The 12,799-nt window shown below is 41.5% G+C and overlaps 1 protein-coding gene across 8 annotated transcripts in view; it reads right to left on the bottom strand.

The window, feature by feature from the left end:
- Window positions 1-12,799, bottom strand: part of vps13b (vacuolar protein sorting 13 homolog B) — a 260,425-nt gene that overhangs the window by 198,076 nt on the left and 49,550 nt on the right. For all 8 annotated transcript variants that reach the window (XM_076040760.1, XM_076040763.1, XM_076040755.1 and 5 more), the window contains exons 18-19: window positions 8,361-8,495; window positions 7,346-7,525 (exon numbers count right to left, since the gene is read on the bottom strand). In XM_076040760.1, coding sequence (XP_075896875.1) covers window positions 7,346-7,525; window positions 8,361-8,495 — 315 coding nt within the window. The remainder of the gene's footprint in view (window positions 1-7,345; window positions 7,526-8,360; window positions 8,496-12,799) is intronic.

Genomic DNA, 12,799 nt, shown 5'->3' with positions numbered 1-12,799 from the left:
TGAAATTTCTCTATCACCAAATCAAACTCTGCCTATAACCATTAATAATATCCTGAACTAATCCTACATACAGCCATTTAATCTACAAAAATACAGGAGCTAAAACTAATCTGCACAAGGCAATGTCTCACTTCTACTGGACGGGTACATTCTTGACATTCCATTTGACTTGTTCAAAACATCAACAGCAGCTGGACTGTCAATGACATCACAACATCCTTGCAGTATTATTGTAGAAAGTAAAAACAAAGTAAAAAAAAGTTCTTACTAAGAGTTATTTTGCCATTTGCTGAACCAAGATACTTTACCTCCTCTCACCTGTAAAGTGCTGTATTACAGAACCAAAAATGTGGAATCACTTTCATATTTATAGGATAGATATTTGATTAATTGCAAAATTATATTATTCTATAATTTGATTACAATTGAGATTGATTGAGATTGTCTATGTGAGCAAGAAGGCCACCGACCTAATCTGTTCGAGAAGAAAAAAAATGATGCTAAACTGTGCTAACTGCTGGCATCAAATGTGTTTCTGAACACAAGCCAACCCTGAAAAAGATCCAAAGACCTTGTAATTGGTACTATTGAGACTCCTTTGTGCGGGTTATTGAAAGTGTGTGAGAATTAGGCAGTTATATGGTAGATTTTACCATTAGTGTGGGTTGTGTCACATTCCATTCTTTAATGAGCCTGACTGAATCCCCTCCTCCCCTTGGATCTGGTTCCTACCGGCTGATTCTGGTAATTATTATTCTGGTAACTTTGCATTTTTTTTTATTCAAAAAGAATTGTGAGAAATCTTTCTCACTGATACGATTTAAGAACTAAACCTAAAGCCTAATAACCATCAGTAGCCGAAGCAATTAAACTAATAACGTGTTGGTATGAGATTTGGAAAATGAAAAAAAAATTATAATAATGTGAACTTTTCAATAGTTTTGTAATGCATCAACTTATAGTTGATAAGCAGTGTAATTACAGTTGTTTGAGGAAGCTGTGCCTACTATCTAGATAGAAATGCGTTTGTTTAACAGGGCAGCCTGGGAAAACACACGTGAAATACAGAAGAGGAGACAGGGAGAGTGGAGTTTAGGGAGGGTGGGAGAAGAAGCGAGGGAAGGGCATGGTACACTGGAGGGGGTGCGCCACGGCAGCTCAGCTGTGAAGAAGCTAATGGGCTCTCATCCCCTTCCCACGCCCACCGCGTGTTTTCTGATGGCCACTCAAGCGGTGAGACACATATTGGTGTGGCTACTGGCACAGAACTCCAGAAGGCCTTGATGCAGCTTTACTGGGATGATTCTGCAGCTGTCTGAACTCTGGTTATACTGTATGTGACTAAAGAACTGGCAGAACATGAATCAGTAACTATCTCTTAATAATATGTGGAGGTGGTGAGTAAACTCGCTCACAGTTGGCCCAACCATAATAACAGAAACGCAACACTGCACAAGGATTGACTGATCAAAATGCTTCATGGATAAAATAATTAGGTTAATTTATGTCCCTGTCAATAAAGTTGGAATGGGAAGAAGAATGGCAGAGAATTATATAAATATATATGTATATAGATAGATAGATAGATATACAGATATATTTATACATATGTATTTATATATTTATACTATATATACACATATGTGTACACATGTATATAGGGCGACTCTATATATATCTAAATACACATATGCAGATGTTTCAAAAGTAAAAATGTACTGAATTCTTCTTCATACAATACAAAGTCGGATAACTAATAATCAATAATATATATATAAAAAAAAAAAAAGATCCTAACAAACTATTACATATCAAAGAATGTACAATACATGTCAAATCAAACCAAAGTCTGTCTAATCTTATTGAAATGCATATTACTTTGGACAGTGCCCTGGCCCTTTGGAGTCCGTCTGGCCATTATCCCATCTAATTTGTGAGAATAAAACTCCAAGCCCCTGATTAGGTGATCCAGGGAAGCCAATTGTTTTGACTGTGCTGTGTGATGTTTGATCTGACTATGTGGAATGTTGCGACCTTTGATCCACTGACAACATTCAATTAGATAAGGTTAACTAATTTGACCTCCACCACCCCTGGTACTCGGCCGAGCACTGGATAAAGTGTAAACAGCTTGAAAGGCGCACAGTTAATCAGGAATACTGATGTCCATTTTAGCGTATCCCTGCACCAGCGACACCTCGCAAGGCCTTCTCTGCTTAGATGCTATGAAAAAAAAAAGAAAAAAGGGGCGAGGGGGGTGGCATTTCCACTAATATGAACTGAAGACATCAGAGGAGGAATGTACAGAGGCCTATGCTTCATGGACACATGGGAGCTGTGACCTCATGGAAGCGTGGAGGCCAGCCTCAACGGCAACTTTAGCACAAGTCACACTCCAGTCCCACCCCGGCTGAGGCCTTTGGCGCTTATCCCCTTGTATCCATCAGCTACCCCATGGCCCTGAGCCTCACACTCCAGCCCGGCTTTAAGCACTGTGAGAGTGGCCTAAGTAGCCCAGCACTTTACAGATGAACAGCTCCAGTAATAGGGCATGATTGACCTCAATAACCAGCCGTGAGCGAGCGGGTTCCCTTGGGTCTAATCTCCACATTACCTGCTCTGTTTAACACACATTGACTGACAAGTCGGGATGACAGTGGCTTGAAGATTTGGTACACTGGGGAAGGTCCTGGGTGTATGTTTTTACTTTTCTATTCCTTGAATATATTCATTTTCGCATTGGAAACTGCAAAGGAACCAAAAGTTGCACTTTACCATTGATTGATTCTGTCCAGGCCTGTGGCTACAGAAGCCACTCTTATCACAATGATATTAGATGAACAAACTGCCTCACAAGACAGTAGAGTTAATGTAGTGTTGGAGCCATTCTTTTAAAAGAAGGCTTATCATCAAGGGAAAGTTCAAGGCAGCAGCTTAAAACCATCAAGTTGCTGTCAGAGAAGGCGAGACTGCTGACCTCACACTTAATGGAGTGAGTGAGCACATGCAAAGGAGGAAAAAAAGAGTATGATAGATGAACATATAAGTACTTTGGGCTTTTGAAAGATTGTAATGGAGGAGGCCGTCAAGGGAGATCCCAACGTTCAAACTCCATCTACGGTGTCAGTACAACCTATTCAAAGGCTGTGGTGTCGGAGCTGAAACCATTTGATCATGTGGGCCAAGTGCGTCTGTGGTCAGATCAAAGTCAGGTGGCGCGTCATTCCCACCTGCTCTCATTAGTCATTTAGGTATAGCGGGTGCTGAATACAGTAAAACCCACCTGTTTCTGACTGCGGCACAAAGCTCTTTTATCAAGGCACACGGACAAACACAAAGTGTCTTCCTTTAAACTATTATTTCTCCTCCTCTTACAAGTCTGAAATGCTTTCCGCCGTCTGCCTAATACAAGAGAAAGTGATTGCGAGAAAAGCTGCCTTGGTAGCTATTAGAGAGCCAAATGTGTTTCGTGTTACAGTGCCCAGGAAAATCACCAAAGATTAATTCCATGTAACATTCATAATCCCCCCCCCCCCAAAAAAAAAAACGTTTATATTAAGATTAAAGATCACTTTGTTCCTCCATTCCCACAGCCCACAGGGTATGGTAAAGAGATCAAAACTGGAGGGCTTCATACGGAACATCTTTAACATTTGCTCCCCTCTCTGTGCGCTTGATTAAATGTAACATTTTGAGATCCCGGAGTTCTGAGAAAAGCATAAATCATTGTCTCGCAGCTGCTGGCGTGCCTGGGGAAAACACATGCTTTCCCTCACTCTCTCTCACTCTTTTTGTCTTCCGTCTGATCATAAAGCCCACCCGACTTGTTGGTCCCGCCTCCTCCGCTGCGGGTGAGGATGGGAGGGCGGCGAGGAGTGGGGAGGGGTCACCTGCAGTCTGTCTCTTGCCATAAGTTTCGGTATAAACTCCAGCGTCTCACACGCCCTCTCACCCTCGACTCCCTTGGCCTCCTCCGAAGCTCCCCTCCCCCACCATCACCACCACCACCACCCCTTTAGTCTTTCCCACCCATCAGCAGCGACAGGCCCAGGACCAAGCGGACCAAGGCTGCTAATCAACCAGTCGGCCTGCCACTGTCCAGGGATCAAAGGAATGATGCTGTCTGTTGAGTAGCATTGACACATTTCACAAAGTGCAACACTGAGGATCATTGCAAATAACTTGGCTGTGGCATTTTTTGTTGTTTTTTTTTTTTTTTCTACCAATGGTGGTGGCAGGCTGTAACTTCAGAGAAAAGTGTTGAGAAGTTTTTTTTTTTTTTTTAGACTGCCACATTATAGTAAGATAAGTTGCAGCTATTGGTTTTTAACAGTTTCCAATTGGAGGAAAACTTCATATCAATTTATGAATTTAAGTGATTGCAAATGAGTAACAAAGAGGGAACAATTTTTAAAACATCAAATGCAATAATAATAATAATAATAATAATAATAATAATAATAATAATAAAATAATAATAATACATTTCTTTTCCGCAACAAAAGTGACCATTCAAGTAATACTAAAAGCAAACGATGTCTCGTGTAATTCAGTGGGTTTAAAATTCAGGCATTCTGGTAATTCCATCAGAAGATATTGGCTTTTGTGAGCTTTGAAAAGGGAAAATCTTAAGCCAAGGAGAAAATTCCTTCTGGGGTGAATTAGCAGATCCATAGGGAAAGTGCTGGTAATTTCCAGAGACTGTCACATCCTCTAAGAAATGAGATGGCACAGACATCACACATGCCGGACCAATGGGGACACACTGAAAGCGAGCGACTCTCCTCAATTTTGAATGAAATGCAGTCACTGCACACACACCGCAATGTGAAAATAAGGTAAAGTGTCATGGCATGTGGTCGTCCACATTTTAAACACTTCGTTGACTACAAGCTACTAGCTCCTTTTCCTTAAGTAAACATTATCCAAGAGACAGCTGCGACTGTGCCACTGTGGATGTGGCCTACTGGACAACAGCTATTTAGGGATTATGATGAGTGCGAGTAATTTAGTCACTCACATTTTGACTAGCTTCTGAATGTATAATGATAATATTTAAAGAATTTGCTCCAAAAATACACAAGTTTCAAGACCACAAACTATTGAGTGTCTTAAGTTTGTCCTTTTGAGAACAAAGGGTGAATCACACCTTCACACTTTTCATTGATCATGCACTGCATCCGTCATTCTATTACTGCAGCAGCACGAAACTCCCTGTCGCTCCAATGGTGGCTGCAGTTATGCGTAACATTTTCATAAAACTAACATCCACAGAAATAACTTTTTTCACATTTCCCTTCGTTCTTGCTATTTTTGGTCGACATTGCAATTTGATGACGTGCTCTCCGTCACATTGTCAACAAGAACACAAGGGAAAGTAGAGGCAGAAGAGTTGCCGCACTCTTGGAAACCAGGCATAAACAAAAGCATGCATCACAAGTGTGACAAATGCCTCGAAAATCCCCAAAAGATTATTTAGAGGTACAATTTACCATTCGTGTCTCAACATGTAACATGATATACTTGTTTAATCAGAATTCATATTTCTTTATAGCGATTGGATGTCGGGTTGTTTTCATCAAAATCGTCCAAATCCACAAATTGTGTATTTCATGTGACTACATGCATTTACAACATTATATAAGAAAGGCAAGAAGGGGGAAAAATACAAGAAAGAAAAATGAGTGTTGAGGTAGTTCTGTGGAGTGTAGGCCTGTAATACTAACATCTGCTGGATATGTTTTCTGTTCTTTTGAGAGTCAGAACATCAACCGCTTCCTCTCTTTCAGTTTAAAGCAGAAAATGTACTGTCTTTATGCGTCACTGCCATGTTGGAGTAATGATTTGTTCGCTAAATCAAAGAGATGGCCTGGGATCTTAAGTTCAACAGAGTCAAAACAGAGTTGCCTATGAACTAAAATCCTTCGTAACGTGCGCTTTCTGTTCATAGAGGTCTTGGCCATTGTTTCACAAGCAATAGGACAATGATTGACTGGAGGACAGTTGAATTTCTGTTTGGGGACAACCTCCCAAATCCACTTCCTCTGCACGATACTCATCCTCTACACAAGCTGCAGATATAGTTGCATCAACTTCTCAAGAGGCCAGCACAAAACACCAGAGGCCAGCTAAAATGCAATTTCAGTGCTGACATGTTTAAGGCCTGGGGGTCTGAAGTATATTTCAGGGTCTAGTTTGATGCTTGCACATGCCAAACCCAAACAATGAATCCCTACAGCCCTAGTATTAAAATTGATGTACAACTGTAGTTCTGAAGATGCCTTAGAAAAATACTGGAGGTATATTCTTTCAGACTGTCAGCCTCGACTTCTCTTGTATCTGCTGCTGGTCAGTCTAGAGCTATGGGATAATAGCTTGTACTTTAAGAGAGTCATCTGTTAGGGGCTTCAGAAGACTTGGGACTAATAGAAAGCCTTGAAAAGGAAGAACAGTCAAGTACAGACACATAATTGAAAAGGTCTTCTCTAAATATGAAGGTGGAAAGGAGACATTAGTGATGACAAACTAACATCACCAGTCTCATCTCTGCGGAATATATAGCAAGACTGTTTATTTTAGCATGAAAGAAGACTGGATTACATTCTTCGCTGATGAGCACATACCTGGCTACTGCTGGAGATACATGAGAAGAAGAGAGTTGCAGTCACTGGATGTCAAACTTACTAAATCAGCACCACACAGCGCTTTGAGCTTTGGAATCTGAATTGCATTTTTAGTCTTTTGGACAGGCTACTGAATAATCCCACATGCTCCCTCTGAGCACACATGCTTACAACCGCACACCCATGCACTGACACCAGAAATATAATCCGTGGGCTAAGGACAAAATCAAAACCACAGCCGAAAATCATGCACACAGCCTTCAACAAAAAAAAAAAAAAACCCAGAGAGGTTAGCTGTTGTTAGGCTGCTTTGAGCTGTACTGACAGAGACAAAATGCTGTTTAGAGAATTCATGCTGCCTGTTAGGGGACGAATAGTTGCCAACTCTGCCCCAACGGATACTTCAGTGGAAAACACTTAACGGCTTTACTAAACAAATAACTAAAAGCGGGCATTGCGTGACACTGTGAAATAAAGGAAAAAATGATGACCCAAACAAACCGAACTGGGGCTTGATTAGATCACCAATAACTGAAATGGACTACTGTGGGCTGGAGCAAGTCCAAACATCACAACAACAGGAAAATGAGCTCAACAACAGATTTATCATCTCGGCTGCTGATTTGTGAAGGGGAAAAAAAGAGAGTCGAGAGCGGTACATTGAGGCAGAGTAGAGAGCAAGGGGGAGGAGAGAGAGAAGAGGACACAAGCTGAGCTTTTACCTGAGTTTCTACAGTCATCTTCTTGCTGAGGGACCTGAACAGAGAAGGCGAGCAGGTCAGGAGCCAGCAAAGACTCTGGCTTGCGAATCTCATTAAGCCAGCGGCTCAGATGAAGCTCTTTGGTGTCAGATGGCCCCTGGATCAGTGGCACAAGCTTCTCCTTGGCCCCCTCTCCAACACCTATGAGACAAGAGTCATTGTTTTATAAACCCAATGTTACATTTTACAAAGGACAAAAGATGATGCCCTGAGTTATTTTACACTTTTATCGTTTCCTACATAATTCCATGTGTGTTCATACGTAGTTTTGATCCCTTCAGTGAGAAACTGCAATATCAATAGTCATGAGGATGAAAGAAAAGACATTGAATTCATAGGGTGTGTCCAAACTTTTGACTGGTCGTGTGTGTATACACATGTATATGTAATGTACCTGGGTGCATGTATACAACAATTATACCTTCTAGTGTTTGAACACCACCAAATATATAAAACATTGTTTGAAATGGCAGTTTATACTTTGGCTGTACAGCAGGTCATTATTTATATTGCTAAACCCTTCTCCCTTAAATGACTGCAAATAATTTCAAAAATACATGTGCTTGGGCAAAATGCCTTTTTACAATTATTACAAAGAGTTAGAAGATTATTAATATTTACAGTGCGCGCACTTTCCTTACTATTTTGTGAATACTTCCTCTAGACTGGATGGCATCACCACCACCTTTGCCCTTGTGAAATCTATTAGTCCATACAAACTCTAGTGCTATCCTTATCAAACCACCAATGACTGGCTCAGAGCACAGCGACAGCTCCATGGGGAAAGAAAGGTGACATGAAAAACCACAAATTGAAACAGGTGGAAAGAAAACAAGATAAGGACCAAGTGGGGCAGTGAGATGGAGAGAGACACAGTGCATAAATGTATGGATTTAAAAAAAGAAGAGTCGAGTCAGTCTCACATTCCCCCTCCTACACAGGCAGTAAAGTTTTAACAGGGCACAGCTGCACACACCTGGGGTCCTGGCGCACACTTTTACAGCTCCCACGGTTCCTGAGGCGCATTTCACCGTCATACGGCTGCAGAACTTCAGCTCTAGGTTCTGGACTGACCCCTCGAGAGTCGGTGACGGGCCCAGAGATTTCACACCTAATAAAAGTAAAACAAAGTGAAAATGAAGTGCAGTCCAGCAGGTTTATACATGGCTGCTGTTGGTTTGGTGAACACACTTGATTGGCTTTAATTTTTCTTGACCCCTGATGACTTCTTAAAGTTGTGAGAAAGCAAGTGTGATTGTGTCGCATGTATTGATCCACCGGCAATGGCATAAATAATCTTCTTTGAAGCAAACAATAAACATGTTTCTCAATACCAAGATAAAAAAGAAGGAGATTTTATAGATTGTGCATTGAAATACTTTAAAATGCTGAAAAAGTGAACAAATAAACAAAATGCAAATGCACCAATGCCAAACACAGACAAAAGATGATTTCGAGAGAGCACATCTGGAAAACACAAAGACAATGTCGATAAAGCTGAATTGTATATGCTATCTTGTCAACTGCTTGATCTGACTTAAATGCCCATGTGATGGGAAACATCAAGTTGCCCCAATATGATGGACGTATCATTCCAAAAATAATACCCTCTAAATCACAACAGTCTCCAGTTTAGTGTCTAGCACTGCTCACCTAAAAGCACCATTCCATCACATCTCCACTCTACGACTATCGCTCTTGATGCCAACCTCGTCTGAAAGCACCATCACTCTGCCATCTTTCAAAATGAAACAGTTCACCACATGGGAGGGGGTGCAGGGTACAGGATTAAGTACGCAGAATAGTGATATATAGGTAAACACTAATACTTTGGTGAGAGACTAAAACAGCAAAACAAAAGGCAGAAGGAGGAGGGAGAGATAACCTCTGAATTTCAGCAAAGGATTTTTCTGTTAGAGGCTGACGTAAGAACTTTAATGGCAGCATATGGGACATGGACAGTGGAAAAGTAAATAAATATGAAGAAAATATTACATCAAGTGGGATTAATTATCAAAATAGAAGATCAGATTTTATATTTTGTGGAGTAGGCAAAAAACAAGACAAGTTTGCAGGTTTTGCTTGATGATTTGAAATGAATGTTTTAATAAAAACTCGATTTCAGAAAACACACATGCACACAATCCCGGGAAATACCGGTAATTGCTAAAAACCGTAACTGTTGACTTCCGTCTGCTTGCTCTCAGAGGCAAATCACCCACCAACCTTTTCACCTGCTGCTCAAGGGGCCCTTCATCAGCCCAGCTGTAAGATGGGAGCCTTAATGGTGCGCCCTGCACTGCTACTTAACGCAGCTGCAGTCAAATTGAGCAGTGATTCACGAATTCAGTGCTTTTGGTCACTTGTTTTTACAGCAGTATCTCAAAAGACCAAGGGAATCATCAAGTTCCTTGTCTCTCCAATTGAGTATTGTTAAGTGCATGTATATACCTCCTCTTGCACTAATTTAACCATGTTTGGACGAGTCACTGTAGTTAGACAGAGACGTGTGCGTACACACATTACACATTTAACCACACAACCCTTCTGCATTTGTACGCATACACAAAAGGCTCAAGTTCTCATGCACAGAAAAATACAGAGACAAGACATTTGGGATACTTAATGTGATCCAGTCCTGGAGGGAAAACGTAGGGCAGAATAAGCACTACATAAAGCACGAAGCTACGTAAAGGCTTCCCATCCTTGGAGCAATATAACTTCCATACATTTGCCATAAAACAGTTGCACTCGACATCTGGCCGTGTTATATAGTGTTTCTCGGTAAACCAAAAAACCTACGATCCATTGATCCTAAAAGAACAGATCATTATTGAGAATGGATATACAGAGCTAGTGGCCATTTGGCTTTCTCTGTGCTAGAGTAAAATCTAAGTGCAACCTGATGAGTGAGCCTTCGCATAAAATAACTGGTTTCTGAGTGCTTCATTCTTGCAGGAAAGAATGAAGATATTAACTGGGCCAGCCAGTTTGGACCAAGACTCAGGGACACCCCAACTGCCATTCACTCTTTGATAAATGGGACAGAGTGTATGACTAAAACACATCTCCCTTTGCCCATGAAGACTGTCCTTAAGGCTGTGAAACACCTGCTGGAGTGGTGTGTATTTGTGTGTGTGCGTGTGTGTGTGTGTTTGTGTTGGGGGGGTCCTCTGGACAATGTTTTGTCCAGCTGTCAGACTATAAAAATGCAGGGTACACAGGAAGAGGAGAGAGTGGTCAGTAGTTTGTCGGTTTATGCATGTAGGATGCATTAGCGTGTGTATTACGGCCAGACATGTGTGTTTCTGTGTTCCTCTGTGTGACCGAGTGAGTGAACGTGTGTGGTGCTGTTATTCTTCAAGAGAGGGCAGGTGCAAGAAGAACATAAACACACAGCTAGGGGCCAGAGGCTACAGCACTCCATCAAACACTGCGAGGGCAACTATGGGCAGCTGGATTTGCCATTCTGAGGGGAGTGTGGAAAATATGAGGGGGGCAAGACGAATGGTCAATAAAGGGGGAAAAATGAATGGATATACCCATGGAGAGGCAGTTCTGGACTTGGATACTGTATTTTTGCTTTCTGCGTACCGCAATAGCTGCCCCGCATATGTTGATGTGAATGCGTGTGTAGGACATCTGTAGACTTGAAAGCCATGTTTGACACATTCCAACAAGTCCTGTTTTCACCATGATGGGATGATGCTATGGGAGAATTGACTGCCTACAACAGTAGACCAGGTAAACAATAAAGTGAATAAGGGAGTGCAGTGTTTGACCTGCATCAAAAAAAAGAGTTTAAACTTTTTTTTTCCATTCTAATATAACAGAAATATGTCAAAAGAAGTGGGGGTGGCGGCGGTTAGCACTGTGGCCTCACTGCAAGAGGGTCATGGCCTTCCTGAGTCAAGTTTACAAGTTCTCATTGTGTCTGCGTGGGTTCTCTGCAGGTACTCTGGCTCCTCCCGCTGTCTACACACGTACACATTAGAAGTGTGGGCTATAAATTGTCCTTGGGTGTAAATGGTTAAGCACTGGTGAGCAGTAATGGAAAATGAGAAAAGAAAGTGTTCTCAGGAATATTTTCGACAGAGAGGAAAACGCGCTAAACTATTTTTGAGTCGATTGATAAACCAAAATAGCTTTTATTGGCTAATACTGAAGTCATTGGAACATTTGATGTGATGGTACCATATTTTGTCATAACTGTTTATGGGTGTTGTGATCTACATCTTCAATTATCACAAGATATGGTTGAAAAAAGGAGAAAAAGCACAACACCATTGTGTGGAGAAAAAAAAACAATGTAAAAATTAATTATGAACCAGATGTAAATGCACTGATAAGACAATAAAAGTGGCATTGGCAACTTTAATCTGAATGTTTAACGATTAATCAAATGATTAATCAAAGACAGACAGAGGGTATGAGTACCCAGAGTACTAAAACTCATAGTTTGACAGGAGGTCTGTTGCAGCAGGGGGGTTCACAGGGGAAAAAAGAGGTAGGCAGGTTAGGGAGACCAAAAGCAGCCAGCTGAGCCATTATGTGCTGATGCAGAAACAATAACTGTCTCCCTTAAGTCAGAAGGGGCTGAAGTAGAAGCAGTAAGTAGGAACAGGAGGTCTGCTCTGCTGGCGCCTTGCCCAGTACTGACACACAACACAGATGGAGTAAGAGCGGGACAGAACAGACAAGTTGAATCAGTGAAAGTTAGTCACGCAGTGAGAAAGCATGTCTGTTATTTATAAATTAAGCAAACAGGCGCTGGACAGTTCATATCTGATGGCAAGGACGTCTAAATAGCCATGACACTCACAAACACAAGGCTAAAAGCCAGGGTTTGTGTTGCTGATAAACAACCACAGGACCCCAATGACACAAAACGCTGAAATGCCGTGCGAAGCATTAATTGAACATTAATTACCATGCACGAGTCAAATGAAACCATTGGTTACGTTTGCATGCGTTTTCATGGCATGTTAGTTTGGCACTGATGCTGCGAGATAATCAACTAAGGAACAGTAGCACTGAAAGTATGCAAATGGACCAATAATAAAAGGGTCAAACAGGGTTTGTTTGACGCACATAAAAATACTTTTCCAAATGTTAGCTCTGGTGCCCAGCTGCTTTAAACATGCTGCGTTGAGGTTTAGACTGGTGGGGTACATAAGTGGCATTCACTGCCTAAGGGTCAGGGTTTAAAGACACTGATGGGGACTAAGTGCTGGTGGTAGCGGAGACTGGATGTCTAATTTCCATGATTACCGTTCCCTCCAGGTGCTGCCTGCCTTAGCATTTGCACAGCAAAGCAGTGACACATGTTCTCCGCACACTGAAACTTTGGTTCCTCGGCCACCGAATTATCACAATTAAGAAGTAATCAGGCGGAAGTAATTTGGCCATCACGGA

Source organism: Nelusetta ayraudi, unplaced genomic scaffold (genome assembly GCF_046127955.1).
Source record: "Nelusetta ayraudi isolate G7.1 ecotype Tasmania unplaced genomic scaffold, CSIRO-AGI_Nayr_v1 ptg000063l, whole genome shotgun sequence".
Lineage (NCBI taxonomy): Eukaryota > Metazoa > Chordata > Actinopteri > Tetraodontiformes > Monacanthidae > Nelusetta > Nelusetta ayraudi.
This window is presented reverse-complemented; position numbering and strand designations above follow the sequence as displayed.